At 41.2% G+C, this 19,418-nt stretch overlaps 1 protein-coding gene across 1 annotated transcript; it reads left to right on the top strand.

Annotated features, from left to right (window-relative positions):
* The first annotated feature begins 782 nt into the window (after window positions 1–782).
* LOC136708552 (CD209 antigen-like) lies at window positions 783–19,418 on the top strand. The gene is made up of 6 exons (XM_066683221.1): window positions 783–853; window positions 8,512–8,651; window positions 15,023–15,388; window positions 15,794–15,936; window positions 17,393–17,508; window positions 19,289–19,418. The coding sequence occupies exons 2-6, from the start codon at window positions 8,525–8,527 to the stop codon at window positions 19,416–19,418; spliced, it is 882 nt and encodes a 293-aa protein (XP_066539318.1). The 5' UTR covers window positions 783–853; window positions 8,512–8,524.

The following is a 19,418-nucleotide window of genomic DNA, read 5'->3' as shown; positions in this document are numbered from 1 at the left end:
GTTAGCTTCAGCTTTTAAGGTGGAACCTTTCAAGACGCTGGCGGATAACACCATTAGGACTCGTAAATGGACACATGTAAGGTGGAACGAAATGTTTGGCTATGAAATATTTGTCCTAAACGACGAAATGGGCAGATAGATGTTTTAGTGAAATGATGAACACTTTTCTGTGTAAATGTTTGTACCCTTGGTTAAAATTATAGCTCTCTTACTAAAATAAAACAAATAAGTAATAATTATTCATTCGGACCAAATCCAAGATAAAAATGGAATAATCTGTATATATAGTTCCAATACATTACATTTTATTGGTTTGTTTGGTAGCTTAAAATATCAAGGGATGTACGCAATGAGTGAAAAGCAGTGGAAGGGGAGGACTTAACACCGCTATCTTTTCTCAGTTATTACACGAATTGCCCACTCTGTAATTATAGTTAATACTGAATACTGCTTGTGCCATGTTTGTGAAGAGTTCCAAACGGGAACCTATTGGTTTATAACTTAGCCAGCCTTGCTAAGGAGCTACGTGTGGTTAGCCTGCTCTGCTGTTTTTTTTTTTTTTTTTGTCGTTATTTGCTCTCTCTCCATTGCTCATAAAGACTGTGGTGTTCGAAAAACGAGCATTGTTACACTCTTTTCGTTGCGCTGGACACAGAAACTCAGTAATTCTGCCCCAGATAGCGCTCTGAGTCCCCTCATGGCTAAGAGTTCCTGGCTTCGAGGGAACACGCTCAGCCTCTCCATTACTGCCTGAAGGGGGTGGTGTACTCCTGTCAACCACGACAACACGCTCAGCCTCGCCATTGTCGCCGGGATATGGTGCTCTCATTCTCTCCTACCTAGTAAAAACAAGGTACACTGTTCTGATATTTCTTTTTGCTCTGTTGAGTGAAGCGACCGCTTAAGTTTTGGGTCTCCACGTTCCCGAGCATCGTCTCAGGCCTGCAACATTTTTATATTTTCATAATTTTAGGTTTTGAGTATTTAAGACCGTGGGCCCACAAGAGTTAAGATATCGTTTAAAGTTACGTTTCATTTATGTCATTCAGTGCTCTTTTCAACGTGTACTATATCATATAGTGTAGCGAAATTATGCACTTATGTTAGGTGGGTTTATTCAACAGCATACTGTGTAAAAATAAGCTGTAAATTTGGTATCTGATAATTTGTGTAATGTAAAATTTCTATCAAAAGATTAGAAAATTCACAACAAGAGGTACACATATAAGCTCAATAGTACATTGTTGAAACATTAAGTAAAAGTCTAATTTTTTATACATGTGTATTTGAGTTATCTCTTTAGTGTGGTTGAGGTGTTATTAATTTAGATTGATGAAGAGGGGAATTGGAATTCAGGACCCTTATTCCTTATTCTAGCCATAATTAATGGGGTAGGGGTTACATAATAAATTGGAGGCATCGCTGGGATTATTCCCCTTTTAAGTTATTACCTTATCTTTAGGCTGTCATTATTTTATTAGCAGGCATACAGGAAACATGCAGTTCCAGTTAATTTACACAAATAGAGAAGTTATGGCAGAACACACTAAAGTTCACACCTCTGTTGAGCTTGGCAACTGGTGCAGAGGAGAAGGATTAAATGTTAAACATGCTTTCATGCTAACTGGTGTTCCTGAAGACACTGATATTGCATATATTGAAGAAACCATGCAAGCCATAAAAGTACTAGGCAGGGTAAGAGTGAGGGGCAAGATATTTGACGCCCAGCAGAACAGTCTGGTGGTGCTTTGTGAATGCCGTGAGGTAGTGGATTGCACAAGAATTCCACCTGAAATTAGTCCTAGTGATGGAAGTGCTGAATGGAGAATAATTCTTTCAGATGAGCCCAGTAGTAATGCTGAGAAGTTCACAGAGAAACTAGTCAGACTACTCGAAGAAGAAGGTAAAACACTCAGTGACATTCCAGCCTTGCATATTCTGAGTACTCCCCATGTTAGTAGTCCTGAGTCTATTATTCAGGCTGTGGGTGACCTGTTAGAGAAAATGTCTAAACCGATATATGAGAGCAATGCATACAGACATTTGAGGACTTTTTCTGGAACCAGTCCCACCCCTGCTGGGGAAGAAACTCTAGACAACTGATGAGTGTGCTTGTTCTGATCGTGAAAAGCGAAGGAGAATTGTTGAAAGCAGTTAGAGCAGCAAACCCTGAAGCTAGCCCCACAGAATATGATGAGGCTGTAGAAAGTTCATTTGGTAGTATGGAGTCTGGAGAAGACCTGTACTTTGCTTTTAGAATGATGCGGCAACTGCCTGGAGAGCGTCTCTCTGAATTTCTAAGGAGGCTTGAAAGGTCCCTTACAAAGATAGTGCAGAGGGGAGGTCTTCCTCCTTCTTCAGTTGATAAAGCACGAGTAGAACAACTACTTCGTGGTGCATTTGATTCGGAGCTAATGCTGTTACACCTTCGACTCACAGAGAGAAAAGACAACCCTCCTCCTTTCCTGAAGCTTCTTAATGAAGTCAAGGATGAACACATGTTCGAACTGTTCAGACAAATGAGGATGCCCTCTCTGAGTTAGAGTAACTCAAAGAATTGAGAGCAGAAATTAAGAAATTCATTACAAAAGTTGGAGATAGGACTGGTAAGCAATGCATGACCCCTGTTATAGATGCTGATTCTGGAGCATCTAAAAAGAAGGCAACCAATACAGAATGCGACAGCGAGGTGCAGAAGCTACAAAGACAAGTACAAGAACTACAGTCTCAGCTAACTGTAATGGTGGTACAGCAAACACATTCTCCATCTTACAGACTAGAGACACGTTTCAAAAAGTCCCGGGATGTTTCTGAAATTGACAAGCCTAAGGAGGATGGACAGTGGGCAAAGGGTAATGACACATTTTTTTTGTTATAGATGCGGAGAGGATGGGCATATTGCTACAAAATGTAAGGCACCTGAAAATCTTTCTAAAGTTATACAGAAATTAATTCGAGTTTTGCGCAGAAAAAATAATGAAAAGAGAGAATCCACAGAGAAGCTGGCTGACAAGAACTGTGCGAGAAATGGCATAGTAAAGAAGATGCCTACCTCTGGTCTGCCTCCAGGATTAGTGGGCCCTTCTTCCATCATTTCGGTTAAGGTGGGAGGCCATTCCTGTCAAGCACTGTTAGATAGTGGTTCTCAAGTCACAATGATCTTTGAGAGCTGGTATTCCCAACACCTACCACAAGTTCCGCTTCAGCCGGTTACAGGCTTGGCAATATGGGGCCTCAGTGATTCTAGCTACCCTTACTGTGGCTATATTGTTGTGGATGTTCAATTTCCAAAAGAGCTGACGGGTGTTGATAAATCCCTCCCTGATCTTGCTTTGGTCTGCCCTGAACCTGCAAAATCCGACCAGATTCCAATTATAAGCGGAACCAATGCAAACTTGTTCAAACGGCTAGCTTATCTGTGTCAGGAGACTGCTGAAACACAAGTACCACATTCATACCATGTACAGCCATTGTTTACTCAAGCTTTACATCTTAACCAGTCTTGTAAATCAGACACTGATTGTCTAGTGGCTGGGACCTGGCTCTCTTTCCCTTGCGCCAAGAGGGGAATGCCATGTAACGTGCAGTATAGAGCCATTACAGACCTTGTCTAAAGAGATCTTGTTGGTTGAGACTCCTACTTGTCTAGCACTTCCTCAGGGTGTAGTAGTTCAGCCCATGGTGTTTCCTACTTCAGAGATTAAAGACAATAGCCTTACCATGCTCCTGCATAATGAGTCACTGAAGAATGCATCAATTTCTGTGGGAACAGCAGTAGCTCACGTGTACGCTACAGACACAGTGACAGTCGCTCAGAAATCTAATGTGACACCTGGTAAACTTGATGCAGGACTTTTTGATTTCGGACACTCTCCCATTTCTGAGGTTTGGAAAAAAAATGTCTCAGTCACAAGCTGGCAGAGAGAAAGAATGTTTTTTCACTTAATGAGTGGGATGTTGGCTTGGCAAAGGGTGTAGAGCACCACATACGCCTAAGTGATACCCGACCATTTAGAGAACGATCTAAACGTATTGCACCAGCTGACATACATGATGTGCGTCGGCACATACAAGAATTATTAGCTGTGGGAATCATCAAAGAATCGCGTAGTCCCTAAGCGTCACCCATTGTAATCGCTAGAAAGAAAAATGGCAGTGTAAGGATGTGCGTTGATTATCGTACATTAAACAACCGCACCATTCCTGACCAGTACACAATGCCTCTCATAGATGATACCTTGGACTGTTTATCAGGAAGCAGGTGGTTTTCAGTTCTAGACCTTCGGAGTGGGTATTATCAGATTGCGATGGCGGAGGAAGACAAAGAGAAGACGGCCTTTATATGCCCTATTGGTTTCTTTCAGTTTGAGCGCATGCCACAGGGCATCATGGGAGCACCAGCGACATTTCAACGGCTCATGGAGAAAGCCATTGGGGATATGCATCTTCTCCAAGTCATTGTTTATTTGGATGACATAACTGTTTTTGGTAAATCCTTGGAAGAGCATGAGGAGTGCCTCTTGAAGGTGCTAGACCGGCTTGAAGAGGTTGGCCTCAAAATTTCGATTAACAAATGCCAATTCTGTCAATCTGAGGTCAAGTATGTAGGACACATTGTGTCTGAAGCTGGCATTTCTACTGACCCTGATAAAGTGTCAGTTGTGACTAAATGGAAGCAGTCCATTGATCTCAAGTCTTTAAGATCATTTCTAGGGTTCTGTGGATATTATCGCAGATTTATTGAAAACTATTATGTGGTAGTCAGGCCACTCACAGAGCTCACCAAGGGTTATCCACCTGCTCAGCATGGAAGAGAGGTTGTGAAGGACAAAACTAAAGTTTACCTCAAAGAGTCTGAACCTTTTGGGGCCAGATGGGATAAAGCATGCACTGAAGCTTTTCATCAAATCATTCATTGCCTTACACACGCACCTGTCCTAGCTTTTGCAGATCCCTCAAAACCATACATTCTACATGTAGATGCTAGTCTGAATGGCTTGGGAGCAGTACTATACCAATCATACCCAGAGGGCCTGAGGCCTGTAGCTTTTGCAAGCCGTAAGCTGAGCACCTCTGAGCAGCACTACCCAGTACACCAGCTGGAGTTCTTGGCACTCAAGTGGGCTGTGGTAGATAAATTTCATGATTATTTGTATGGAGCTCGGTTTACTGTCAGAACAGACAATAATCCGCTTACTTATGTTCTTACAACCGCCAGACTGAATGCAGCTGGTCATTGATGGCTTGCTGCCCTTGCCACTTACAATTTTGATGTTCAGTATCGGCGTGGAACACACAATGTGGATGCTGATCTTTTGTCACACAACCCACCAGAAGATAATACTAATGAGTGGGCAGAAATTCCTCAGTTTGGAATCAAAGTTCTTTGTAAGCGGGCTGGGCTGACACAGAAATCAGAAATCGCAAACGGACTGGTTGATCAACTGGGAGCTCCACCAGAAGTCATACCTGAAGCATATGCTTACCCAGCCACCTTGACATTGAGTTCACTAGAACGCTTGAGCAGGCAAGATATACAGAGGGATAAATGGTAATGTTTATGATTCTCCAAAAAGTGATAATTCAGATGTTGCACGGTTACGCAGAGAAAGTGCCAAACTGACAATGAAAGATGGCATAGTATACAGAGTAGTGAAAAAAACAAGCGGCAGAAATGTTTTGCAGCTTGTCTTGCCAGACACTTATCGAACCAGTGTTTTAAAGTCAATGCATGATGAGGGTGGACACTTGGGGATTGATCGTACAATTGAACTTGTGAAAGACAGATTTTATTGGCCCCGAATGTACCTGGAGATTGAGCAATACATTAAGACATGTGGACAATGTGCAGCTGGAAAAACACTCCCACAAAGAGCTTCTCCATTAATCCGGATCACAAGCACTGGTCCTCTTGACTTAGTTTGCATTGACTTTCTCACTATTGAGCCAGATTCCAAAGGAATCACAAATGTTTTAATAGTGACAGATCATTTCACTCGCTATTCGCAAGCGTTCTGTACAAAGGATCAAAGAGCAGTAACTGTGGCCAAAGTTTTATGTGAGAAGTATTTTGTTCACTATGGATTGCCAGCCAGAATTCACTCGGATCAGGGACGTGACTTTGAGAGTATGCTCATTAAGGAACTCCTGACCATGTTGGGGATAAGAAAGTCACGAACATCTCCATATCATCCTCAGGGAGATCCTCAGCCTGAGCGATTCAATCGCACTCTTCTTTCCATGCTCAGAACACTTGATCCTGCAAGGAAACAGCAGTGGAGCCAACAAATGAGTCAGCTTGTCCATGCATATAACTGCACGAAAAACGATGCCACTGGTTATTCACCATATTTTCTAATGTTTGGTAGAGAAGTGCGTTTGCCAGTGGACATTTGCTTTGGCACCTCTCCAGATGGAGAAGATGAGGTCCACTATCAGCAGTATATTGCCAAGATGAGACAATCACTAAAACAAGCATATCAGTTGGCATCTACAGCATCTTTAAAAAGCCATCAAAAGAACAAGGCCCGTTATGACCAAAGAGTAAGAAGCCAACCCCTAGCAGAAGGTGACAGAGTGCTTCTTCGGAATTTTGGTTTAACTGGGAAACATAAACTACAAGATAAATGGAAGTCTTTGCCTCATGTAGTGATTGGAAAAATGCCAAATTTACTGGTGTCAAACCCGAGAGGGGTACTGGACCGGTTAAGAATTTACATAGAGACCATCTTTTACCCATTGGATATTTGGTAAGAATGCCAGAATCTTCAGATGTGGAAATGTGCGTTGGTGGAAAGCAGTGAAGAAACCACAGAGCCTGAGAGTGAAGAAGTGCATCAACCTCCTCAGATAGACCTTGTAGATGTGCGAAGGCACCTAGGAGAGATGTTGGAACCTTTTGAACAGACTGATGAGGTTGAAGATGATAGACAAGCAGTGAATAATGGTGAGATGGATCAAAGCCCAGAGGTTGTTGAAATGGCACCAATGACCTTTCTGGAGAATGCTGAAATGGAGGAAACCACACATCCACATACTGATACTGTGGTGGACAGATTTAGAAGCGGGAGATGTCCCTGATTCTAATACTTCAGTGGAGGATGTTGGACCTATGTGTACCCGTTTGTCCAGGAGAGAAAGGAGACCTGCCATTCGGCTAAAGTTATGGATGAACTTGGAAAGCCTACAGATTGCCCTGTAACCATCAGTCACAAAGGAATGGTTATACAGTTCAGTAAGCACCATGAGGGTTGCCGAGTCCCAAGACTTAGTTCTCAGAAAAATCCTGTAGCAGTTTGCTCTATGTGCTTAGTCAAACTAAGTTCAGTGTCAACTAAGACACATGTTAACAAGAAAAAAAAACAAAAGTTAAAAAAAGAAATAAAAAATAGATAAATAACAGCAGGCATAATGAGGACATTAGCCATTTAGAAGGGGGAGGGTGTAGCCTTGGTTAAAATTATAGCTCTCTTACTAAAATAAAACAAATAAGTAATTATTCATTTGGACCAAATCCAAGATAAAAATGGAATATTCTGTATATATAGTTCCAAGATGTATATTACATTTTATTGGTTTGTTTGGAAGCTTAAAATATCAAGGGATGTATACAATGAGTGAAAAAAGTGGAAGGGGAGGGGCTAAGGAAGAGAGGTTGAGAGGGAGGGAGAGAGACAAGAGGTCGGAGATGGCGCGAGAGTAAAACGGTAGAAGCAAAGTTAAGAAAAAAACTTAACACCGCTATCTTTTCTCAGTTATTACACGAATTGCCCACTCAGTAATTATAGTTAATACTGAATACTGCTTGTGCCATGTTTGTGAAGAGTTCCAAATGGGAACCTATTGGTTTATAACTTAGCCAGCCTTGCTAAGGAGCTACGTGTGGTTAGCCTGCTCTGCTGTTTTTTTGTGGATTTTCATAATTTTAGGTTTTGAGTATTTAAGACCGTGGGCCCACAAGAGTTAAGATAAACCTGATAGGAGCATGAACCACCATCATGAGTGGTGACATATAAAATGCACTTAAAGCTTTCAAGAGCACAAGAATTCAACATTCTTTCACTAATTTCTCCCTTCAATACACTTCACTGTACATAATGCCTCTGAATGAGTTCAAAGAAAAATAAAGTATAAATGTATACATTATAAATAATCACGTTCAGAATTATTGTGTACTATTTTTTGGTGGAAATTTGTCTTGACTTTCAAGGCAGCTTGTCGTGTTCACACCCTGAATTGGGCGTATGTGTTCCAAAAAAAGAAACACATTAGAAGATGTATTACCCGCTATATATTTTAACTCTGACTTAATGCATTTGGTGGGGAAACGTCTTGTCTTTCAAGGCAGCTTCTCATGTTCACACCCAGAATTCACACTTGTGTAAAAAATATACATGGGAAGTAGGCGTTCTAAAAAAGAAATACATATACAGATGTATCTGAATATGAATTAGACACAATACTTCCATATATCATTTGTTCAAACTGATTCACTTATTACTGTTGCATCAGGCTATAACTGAGGATGGAGATGAGGAAGACCAAAGCAATTCCTGAAGACAGATATGGTTCAGATTCTTGTATATATGAAAATGTAGAGAACCTGAAGACCACCAGGATGACAAGCATCAAGGAATCAAAGAAGAATTCAGGTATTGTAAATTCATCTTCTTTATTATCACTGTTCAAACAAAACTTCAGCCACTTAAAGGTGACATTCGCGATTCGTGAGTTTGTGCTCAACACTGCTCTAATGTGTTTACAATGCCCCAGTGCCTGAAAATGGGTAAAGATAAATACAAAGTGTCTCCAGTATGCTATGCTTTCTCTTTCTGGTCATGGCAAAAAAAAAAAAACTCTATTTTCGAGGTTAAGGATTAGGATACTGTTTTATTCCTCCTCCATAGGTGAGTAATATTGATTTATTTTTGCTGTTGTTGCACAAAAACTACACAAACTGAATTACAAATGTGTTGCTGTGCTAATTCAAACAGTAAATAAAATCTTATAGACAAGTGAAACAATGGTTGTTGTTGTGTCCTCCACCTAATACCGTACCACCTAAAAAGTGCCAAGCTTCTGAATGTAAAAAATTCAGAGAGAACTGCAGTTCCACACAATCATAGATGCTGCTTTAACAAGAGAATATAACATTAGAGAGCAAAGTCATTGTGAAAATTGAATGTTATTATTGTTATTAATGTTAGTGTGAAAACATTTCATATAAGCAATTATGCGTTTATTTTGGTCCAAACATTGTGATTTTCACACAAGGTGAAAGCTGTGTTCAATAATTTAGACAACCTCTCTCTCTCTCTCTCTCTCTCTCTCTCTCTCTCTCTCTCTATATATATATATATATATATATATATATAGTGGCGGATGCTGGTCTTTCAAGGAGGGGAAGCTCAATTTCGGCCTACATTATAAAATGTATCAGTTTATTTATATGTAAATTCTACCCTCCGTTCCTTTTCAAGAAAATGATATATGACCCTGTCGTACCAACAAGGCGTCTTTTCCAGGGACTTGACTAGTGTCCTCTCAATGTCCAGCAGAGCTAAGCTGCTTAAACGGCCTTGGCCCATGTGAAGTGTGTCCGCCTGTGAGTGCTTTCTGACGGTGGAGGGGCTCAGCAGCACCCGCTGGACAGAAACTGCGATAGATGTCAGAAAGAGTGATAGAAGTCAGTCTCCAAACACAAGCAGCTACAAAAAAAAACCCACCAGAAATAGAAGCTCGATTTGTCGCTAGTTGTTTTTAGCAAAGAAAATGCCGCTAAGAGGTTTCTGAAAGTCTCCTGTTCAACTCAGAACAGAATGAAAATTGAATGCTCCCACAGATCTTTACACCAAAGGATCGCTGATTCGCTCATTTCGCTGTCAATCAAAAAGGGATTCAGCCTCAGACAGATCATCCAATCATCATGCAGAAGCTGAGCGTCCGAGCCAGCCGAGGCCGGCCCACTGCCCCATAGACCCCCAGAGACGCTGAGCGTCCGATGGGCGGGACGAGGCCCAGCATTTATTCAATGGCTCGTCTCGTTTCGCTGATCTTCGCTGCTTCGCTATTGAACTCTGTGGACGCAAGGACCGTGAGCCTGCGGGAAAGCTGCGTCTTTGTCAGTGATAAGAAGCTGATTCTGAACAAAAGTTGAGCGCATTGTAGTGCATATTAATTCAATGACATGTACACACAACAGTATATATTTGATCACTTATTTTTTGACATTTTAGGGGAAGCAGAGCTTCCCTTGCAGTCTTAGAGCAATCGCCTCTGATATATTTATATTTGTATTTGATTTGATGACTATAACTGACAACTAATGAAAATCCCAAATTCAGTATCTCAGAAAATTAGAATATTACTTAAGATCAATGCAAACGAAAGATTTTTAGAAATGCTGGCCAACTGAAAAGTATGAACATGTACAGCACTCAGTACTTAGTTGGGGCTCCTTTTGCCTGAATTACTGCAGCAATGCGGTGTGGCATGGAGTTGATCAGTCTGTGGCACTGCTCAGCTGTTATGAGAGCCCAGGTTGCTCTGATAGTGGCCTTCAGCTCTTCTGCATTGGTGGGTCTGGCGTATTGCATCTTTCTCGCCACAATAACCTATAGACTTTCTATGGGGTTAAGGTCAGGAGAGTTTGCTGGCCAAAAGAACAGAGATACTATGGTCCTTAAACCAGGTACTGGTAGCTTTGGCACTTCAATTATATATGTATAATGTAAACCTATTTATATGTTAAATCAACAGGGATAAAAAAAGTGTTGGACAGTAGAATGTTTAACACTGCGTTGCAACATTTTAACAACACACTGTAAGTGTTTGGGAACTAAGGAGACCAGTCATAGATTTTAAAGTGACCCGTTTTGATTCTTGATTCTTTTAAGATTTCTGCTGCCCAACAGCTTGGGGTCTCTGTTTTAATGTTTCTTGTTTCATAATGCGGCAGTTGTTTTCAGTGGGTGATCGGTATGGAAAAGTTTAGCTCCCAGACTCTTAATAAGGAGCTATGCTTTTGTAATCCATGCAGAATGTGAATTTGTCATGTCTTACTGAAATAAACAATGCTTTTTCAAAAAAAAAGGCAGCATGTTCCTCCAAATTCTACATGTATCATTCAGCATTAATAGTGCTTTCACATGTGTGCAAACCACCCATGCCTTGTGCACTAATGCTGTGGTCGCAGATATTTGTTTTGGGAAGTGTTTCTGAGTCTATGCAGAAATGTGTCTGTTTTTAATTTAGTGCTGAAGACTACAGGTTTTGGGCCTTGTTCCATTCATATACAGATTTCTCCAGATTTTCTGAAACTTTTAATGGCATTATGTGCCACAACTCCATGTTGAGTAGAATGGCTCACAACTTCCTTGAACTGGTGTTTATTTCAGGGTTTACATGCGATGTGGAAGTGGATGTAAGTGCAAAGAAACAATAAGGAGTTATTAAGAGATAATACAATTTATTTTCTGTGTATATTTATTAATGCATATTTTAATAATATAAAAAATGTTGTTTTTAATTGTTGTTTTTAATGTAATAATGGGGTGTGTGTAGGAGTGGTCAAGGAGCGAGGGAAGGAGGTATGTGCAGGAGACTTTAATAATAATAACCAAAAAGAAACTAGTTTTAGAAACTAATTTTAACAGAGGGAAGCTAAACACAAGGGCAAAACAAGATGGCTAAACAGAGTAGAACACAAAGAAACTAAACAGAGCTGGCTAAACACTTAAAGGATAAACGCAAAACACTGGGGCTTAACACTAAACAAGAACATATTTAAAGGGGCAAGACACTAAACCGTAAGATGAACATTAAACCAGGCTAAACAAGAAGGCTAAACACAGAGCAAGGCTAAATACAAAGCATTAAACATAGAACCAGACAGAACAAATGGTGTGAAACACAGAGCAAGGCTAAACACAGAGCAAGGCTAAGGACCCACAAACAGGAAACACTGACAAGGACTATATAAAGACAACACAAACAAGAAACACCTGGGCACTAATTAAGACACATGACACTAGAAACACAAAGGAACACGCAGGAAGCAGACACAAGACGGGGAACAGTCACATGACAAGGAGAGCACAAACAAGAAAATATACATAACACAAAACTAAGCACATTACATAACTCCCCTCTAAAAGCATGCCTCACCAAGGCATGCAAATGACAAGACATGACACGACACTAGAGTAAACAAGGGACTGGACCCAAGACAAGACTGGACTAGTCAGGGGAACAGGGACCAGAACATTAACAGGAACAGACACAAACACGGTGACAGGAACAGGGACAGAGACAAGGGCCGTAACAGGTACTGGGACAGGAACAGAAACAGGGACCAGGTCGACGCCGGCACATGAACAGAAGCGGCAGGGGACTCCACCTGCACAGGAACAGAAGCGGCGCAGGACACCACCTTCATTGAAGCGGGAGCAGCAGCACATGCTGCCTTCTCTGAAACAGGAGCGGCGGATGCCGTCTTCTCTAAAACAGGAGCGGCGGATGCCGTCTTCTCTAAAACAGGAGCGACGGATGCCACCTTCTCTGGAACAGGAGCGATGAATGCAGCCTCTTGTTCCAAAAAAGGCGACATCCGCTGCTCCTGTTCCAGAGAAGGCAGCATCTGCCGCTGCTCCCGCTTCAATGAAGGCGGCGTCCCGTGCCGCTTCTGTTCATGTGCCGGCGTCGACCTGGTCCCTGTTTCTGTTCCTGTCCTAGTACCTGCTTCTGTTTCAGAGAAGACGGCAAACCCAGCCACTCCTGTCCCTATGAAGGCAACAAACCCAACTGTTCTTGTCCCTGTGAAGGCGGCAAACCGTGCCGCTCCTGTACCTGTGAGGGTGGCATCAGCCGCTCATGTTCCAGTGATGGCGGCATCCACCGCTCCTGTTCACGCGAAGACGGCACCTGCCGCTTCTGTTCAAACGGCCCCAAGGACTTCAGGGCAGAATCCTAGAACTTTGCCTAGGCTGGCCTCTCGGACATTGACTCAGACTTATGCCAGTCCTGGGCATCCGGCTATAATTGTCTTTGTACCTCTGTCTGTCCATGATTTGGTCCCTGTTTCTGTTTCTGTCCCAGTACCTGTTATGGCCCTTTTCTCTGTCCCTGTCACCATGTTTGTGTCTGTTTCTGTTAATGTTCTGGTCCCTGTTCCCCTGCCTAGTCCCCTTGTCCCCTTGTCATGTGACTTTTCCCCCTGCTTCCTGCTTGTTCCCCGGTCATGTGATACCCTCCCCTTGTGTTTCTAGTGTCATGTGTCTTAGGTGTGCCCAGGTGTTTCTTGTTGGTGTCGTCTTTATATAGTCCTTGTCAGTGTTTCCTGTTTGTGGGCCATTGTATGTATGTTTGATGGTTCTTGGCATTGTTCTGTGTTCAGCCTTGCTCTGTATCAGCCTGGGGCTCTGGATACACTGGAGCAGCCGGGGGCTCTGGATCCTCTGGAGGAGCCGAGGGCTCTGGAGCTCTGGATCCTCTGGAGCAGCCTGGGGCTCTGGATCCACTGGAGCAGCCAAGGCCTCTAGATCCTCTGGAGCGGCTGGGGGCTCTGGATCAGCCCCTGTGGGCTTCGGATCCTTTGGACTCCGAGGTCCGGTAAACTAGCTCCTCCCAAACAAATTCATGAAAGTTGTTAATTTGTAAATGAAGTCCGTCAGGTCCTGATCCTCACAAGACTTTAACACCGGTAGGGAAAGCCGGACTGCAGCTGTAAGTTCTATAACCTTTGCCCGCAGAACATGAGCATACTGGCGAATTGGTGTTATGTCCATGGGGCCAGAACTCAAGGCCTGAGAAGACTTGGGACCCTGGGGGCTCAAAGCAGGAGAGGAACTGGACTGGAGACAGGAGCAGGACTCTTGGACTCCCTGCAGTAGTGAGTTCAATAAGTCCCATAGAAAGTCCAAAATCTCCCACTACCTCCTTGAGTAGATGGGTCATTATGTAATAATTCTGGGAGTAAGTGATGGAGGTATATGCAGAAGATGTTTATTAACAATAAATAAAAGGTAACAAGACAGAGGCAAGCTAACAGTAAACACAAAACAAGGCTAAACAGTAAACACTAGACAAAGCTAAACACTAAACAAAGCTTCTAAACATTAAACACGGCTAAGCATTAGGCAAGGACTATACAGAACAAAAAGGAGTTACACATAGCAAGGTTGAACATAGAGCAAGGCTAAACACAACAAGGCTAAGGACCATTGACATAAAGCAAAGACAGCACTAACAAGAAACACCTGGGCACTAATTAAGACACATGACACTAGAAACACAAAGGAAGGGTATTACATGACCAGGGAACAAGCAGGAAGCAGACACAAAACAGGGGGAACAGTCACATGACAATGGGAGCACAAAAAAGAAACAATACAGAACACGAAACTAAGCACATTACAATTGTAATATATTCATATTCTGGTTGTTATTAATATAATATTTAATATAGTATTTTTACTAATATGAATAATAATATTCAATTTTCAATTATATTAATCAGAGTGGAGTGGCTGATGGACCTCTGTGCTCTGGGAGCTGCACAGTGGTCACCTGATCACCCCAAGAGATGAAAGAAAAAGTTAAACAGGTCTTTGTTATATCTGGCGACTACTTTCTGTAGTCATCTCATCTCATCATTTCCACTTGTCCATTTCAGGGTCGTGTGTCCTGTAGTTGTGGTTAACAAATTTAATGTGGTTAACATCAGTATTTCTGTCCGTATGGTATGCTGAGAAATTTAAACGTCTTGTTATTTCTGGCCAACACAAGTAATGCATCAAACAGGAAGTCTCTCTCTCTCTCTCTCTCTCGTTTTCACACACACACGCAAAGAAACTAATAATTTGAAAAACAATCTCTTAATAATTCTTTTTTAAATAATTGATAGTGGTCTATGGATAATAATACTATAGCCTTGAGGATGCATTAAATTGTTATTTTTCCTCAATGGCTGTTACAGCTGAAATGTCTTCTTTCCAGATGATTTCTAGAAATTGTTTCTTTCTAGATTCAAGACACAATGCTGCAAGGAACAAATGCTACAGACTGGCTGCAGTGTGTCTAGGGCTGCTGTGTGTTCTCCTGCTGACTGCCATTACAGTGTTGTGGATCCAGTTCAACAACCTGACCACAGAGAGAGACCAGATAGTGGCTAGTTACAAAAACCTGACTGTGGAGAGAGACCAATTACAGACCAGGAACAATAAACTGACTACAGAGAAAGACCAGTTACAGACCAGGTACAAGGACCTGACTGTAGATAGAGACCAATTACAGACCAGTTACACCAGCTACAGAAAAACAACAGCTGTAGAGAAACAAAAGCTACAAGAGCGTAATGACAAAATAACTAAAGAAAATGAAGAATTACAGAGTAGTTACAACACTCTGAGAATCCAGAAAGACATTCTACAGAATGAGAAAAATGGGCTTCAGAGGGAATTAACTGAATTGGGTGAGTACATTTAAGCAGTAGGGCATTCAATTTGTCACAGGAACTAGAATTAATTTAGCATGAACAACAAAGATAATAAGCAAGAAATCCTGTCATATATTTCACACATATAAGATCAGGCTGAAATGAGTGGACTGCACAGAATTTGATAGTATAAAAGTTAACACCATATACACATGCATACATATGGACAATTACATATTCTTATAGTAGGTATTATATGATGTAGTGCCCAGCACATTGCTCTTTCTTTAGTTTTAGCTCATTCTTAAAGAGAAACTCACCAAACCACTTATGCTGTCTTTTTATTTTCTGTGTGAGCAGGTTCACAAACTCAGCAGGGATGGCTTTGCTTCAAATCTAGTTATTACTATGTCTCACGTTCCACTAAAACCTGGAGTGAGAGCAGGGATTACTGCAAAAAGAGAGGATCAGATCTGGTGATCATAAATAGTGAAGAAGAACAGGTGAGATGAAAAGAACTGTTTTGGGAATCCCTCAGTAGTCATTGTCTTTCAAGTTTTAGCTCTCAGTAACATTCAATAAAAAAAATTAAAAATCTATATTTTCACTGGTTATTTCTGAAATGAAATATAACAGTGGCCTTTTCTTTGTTCTCCCATCTCAGTCGTTTTTGGTGACTCACTGGTATTTGTAGATTAGCATGTGAGCTAGTTCTGTGATCACAGGCCACTTTTTTCAACTAGCTGACTTTTTAGCTTTGGCAACAATTTAATAGTTCTTTTCTTCAATCCTTGATAACATTAGCAGGGGGTGAGAGTGAGTACATACTGTACTGTGAGTATAATACTGAGTAAATGTTTAATCTGATAAAAAAAATGCTGCTTGACCAACACAGCTTTACACTATTACTAACACATTTTTGAGGACCTACTTAGGTAATTAAGTTGCAAAGCTGAGTGTATGCAAATGTCCAAAATGCAGATTTATGCTTCATTCAGGTGGTCATTGGAAGGTTGTATACCAGGTGGTTAAGTAGTAAATATGACTTTACTCTGTACGGGTTCTTGGCTGAAGATCTGTCCATTGTTTACAACATGTCCCCAAGACGTGATTTATCATTAAGGACAACTAAACGCTTTTTGAGTAATAACAAATCTGATCATAATATTTTACTTTTATCTACAGAAAACATACATAATGAGACACTTCAAACGCATATTAGCTATTTTCTCAGGGGAAGAGCTAAGATCACGATATATGTCACATCGTGTAAAGCAGTGTATCATCTAGAATTTGTAGTAAATACGAATTTGTCCGCCATTGCAATTTACAAGTGGGAAAATGGGTATTTCCACAGCATAAGACCTGGTCGGTTGTTGATGGGCACTATTGTCCCAAAATGCAATAGGAAATGGAAAAGGGAGGAGGTAAATCTGGAAAGTTTAAAAACTATAGATTGAGCACAAGATTAGTTTTCCTGTCTCAGTGACAATAAAATGGAGTGGTGCCTTCGTGTGTTGTATTAACCTGTCAAACCCATGCTATTACTATAAATATTATGGCAACACAGAGTTTACTTGGGAACTCCAAGCATGCTTGGTGGCCACCCTTTTTTTGTTTTACGTTGTTCTGGGATATGAATATTTGTGTGTGTGTTTGGGCATGGTATGTTGCGAAATGTGTTGGGGTTGGGACATGTGGTGCCCCTTCATCTTGATAAACACCAAGTTCAAAATGCTGCCTGTTCCCTTGCCCCTTTTTGCCTAGTTCCCTTATACAGATGCTAAATAAAGGTTGTTGATAGCTGTAATGGTTCCGTCTTTTTTTCTTGCCTCCAGTGATGTCACAGTATATGTTTAACATTTTTGTTGTATAATACACAATTAGAGCCTGTTCTTTCTGTACTTAGTTTAATATAGTCTGTTTTTGAGATTGAGTTTTTTACTCCCACTATAACAGGATTTTGCTGCTAAATGTCTAGGCCATGATGACAGTGCTGTAGCCTGGATTGGCCTGACTGACCTTGACACAGAGGGCAACTGGAAATGGGTCGATGGCTCAAGACTGACCAGTGGGTAAGAGACTATTTTGACTGTAGTGAAAATAACACAATTTAAATTTAGCTTTTATGTTCTCTTTAAGGGGCGCCATGTTAGCGTAGCAGGTAGTGTCGCAACCACACTGCTCCAGGCACCTGGAGGTTGTGGGTTCAAGTCCCACTCTCTGGGTGCTCTGGTTTCCTCCCACAGTACTAAAACACACATTGGCAAGTGGATTGGCTAATCAAAATGTGTCTGTAGGTATGAATGTGTGTGTGTTGCCCTGTAAAGGACTGGAGCCTTCTCCAGGGTGTATTCCTGTCTTGTGCCCAATATTTCTGGATAGGCTCCAGACCCACCATGACCCTGAAGAGGATAAGCGGTTACAGACAATGAATGAACATGGAATTATTATTTAAATAATATGGTACAATGGTCTTCCAGAGCTCTGAAATCAAGCAGGAGGTGGGAATGTGTTTTGCTAACTTCCTCCAATCGTAATATATTGCAGGTTCTGCAAAGCTGATCCCAGAGTAGCAATGCTCTGTTTTCAATACAACAGCTCTGTGGAGCTGTGGATGCCATTGCAGTAATCAATCTTTTATAGTAATCATATTGTGCATGTGTGTTTTTTTGCTGAACTTGTGTATGTTTAATAAATTGCTTGCTGGTGAACGGTACACATCTACAAAACTTTCCAGGAGGGTCAGACTTTTTTCAGTGAGAAATTCAGAGAATTGTGATACCCAAATCCTCAAGTTGACTTTCAACATTTTAACATGGCGTAGAGGAAGAGAGAGAGAATCAGTAATGGATAGTACATAATTTGTTATCTTTAACAGTGCTTTAGTGGTTATTTGTGCACATTATTTTAATCTACAATGTATTTGCTTATAACGTGCTAGACAACTATTTATTTGTCCATCCATAGCAGATCTATCTGTCCTATTACTGCAGTGCAGTAAAAAATAAAAATAGCATTACCTGAAGTTGAGAATGTGAAGTTTACTTACACCATGTGAAGGCAGCATTAGAGCACATGTTCAAATTAACAGTAAATAACAATAAATAAACACTTAACAAATCCTGAACTTGAAAGCCTCTCTTCCATTTACTAGGTCTGGGTGGTACACAGGTGTCACCATCCTCTCTACACTAGCAGAACATTAGCAGGAAGAGAGAGAAAACAAAAACATAGTCAAGCATGTGAAGGAAAATAGTGAGGTCACTTTGTCCCTGGCTGCTCTGGGCTCTGAATGTGTGTTTGCTGCCCCTAGTGTATGTTTGACAAATTGCTCACTAGTGTGTAGTACACATCTCCATGACTTTCCAGGCAGAGGGGTCTTTTCTGAGCACTGCTATTAACTGTTGTTATTGCTGTAGAGCACATTTTCATATTAACCTCTTCCCAGATCACCTCCAAACAAATTGTTTTGTCTCTGTGAAGAGAATGTATCCTTGAGACAAAGTAGCCTGCTACAGACTGACATCTCACTGGCTAAACAGCCTGGAGGCTAAATGTGTATAGGGTATAATAGGCACAGTGCATTTCCACTTTAAAAATAAAACAACTGTGTGCTTTCTTACTGAGGATTATTCAAGATGTTTGGTATGAGCCAGAACTTTGCCCCATGCCAACCATACTTTCAGAAATCTTCTGCTGATTTCTAGCCCATTTCCTCCCCTGTTAAAAGCTAGCTAATCTGGTTTTAGGTGTAGCCCTTGAAGTGTTTTACGTTCCTATGTACTATGGTAATCACAGAACTGAAGGCTAAAGTGCTAATCAGCATCCGTATGTGATTCTTTTGGCTTTCAGGTACTGGAATGACGGAGAGCCTAACAATGTTGGCGAAGAGGACTGTGCAGTGATAAAAGGAAACATTAAAAAGTGGAATGATAGAAAATGTTCTGATCAAATACGATGGATATGTGAGAAAAAAAACTGA

This window comes from Hoplias malabaricus, chromosome 1, assembly GCF_029633855.1.
Source record: "Hoplias malabaricus isolate fHopMal1 chromosome 1, fHopMal1.hap1, whole genome shotgun sequence".
Classification (NCBI taxonomy): Eukaryota; Metazoa; Chordata; class Actinopteri; order Characiformes; family Erythrinidae; genus Hoplias; species Hoplias malabaricus.
Note: the sequence above shows the minus strand (reverse complement) of the source record. Positions and strands in the feature narration are given on the sequence as shown.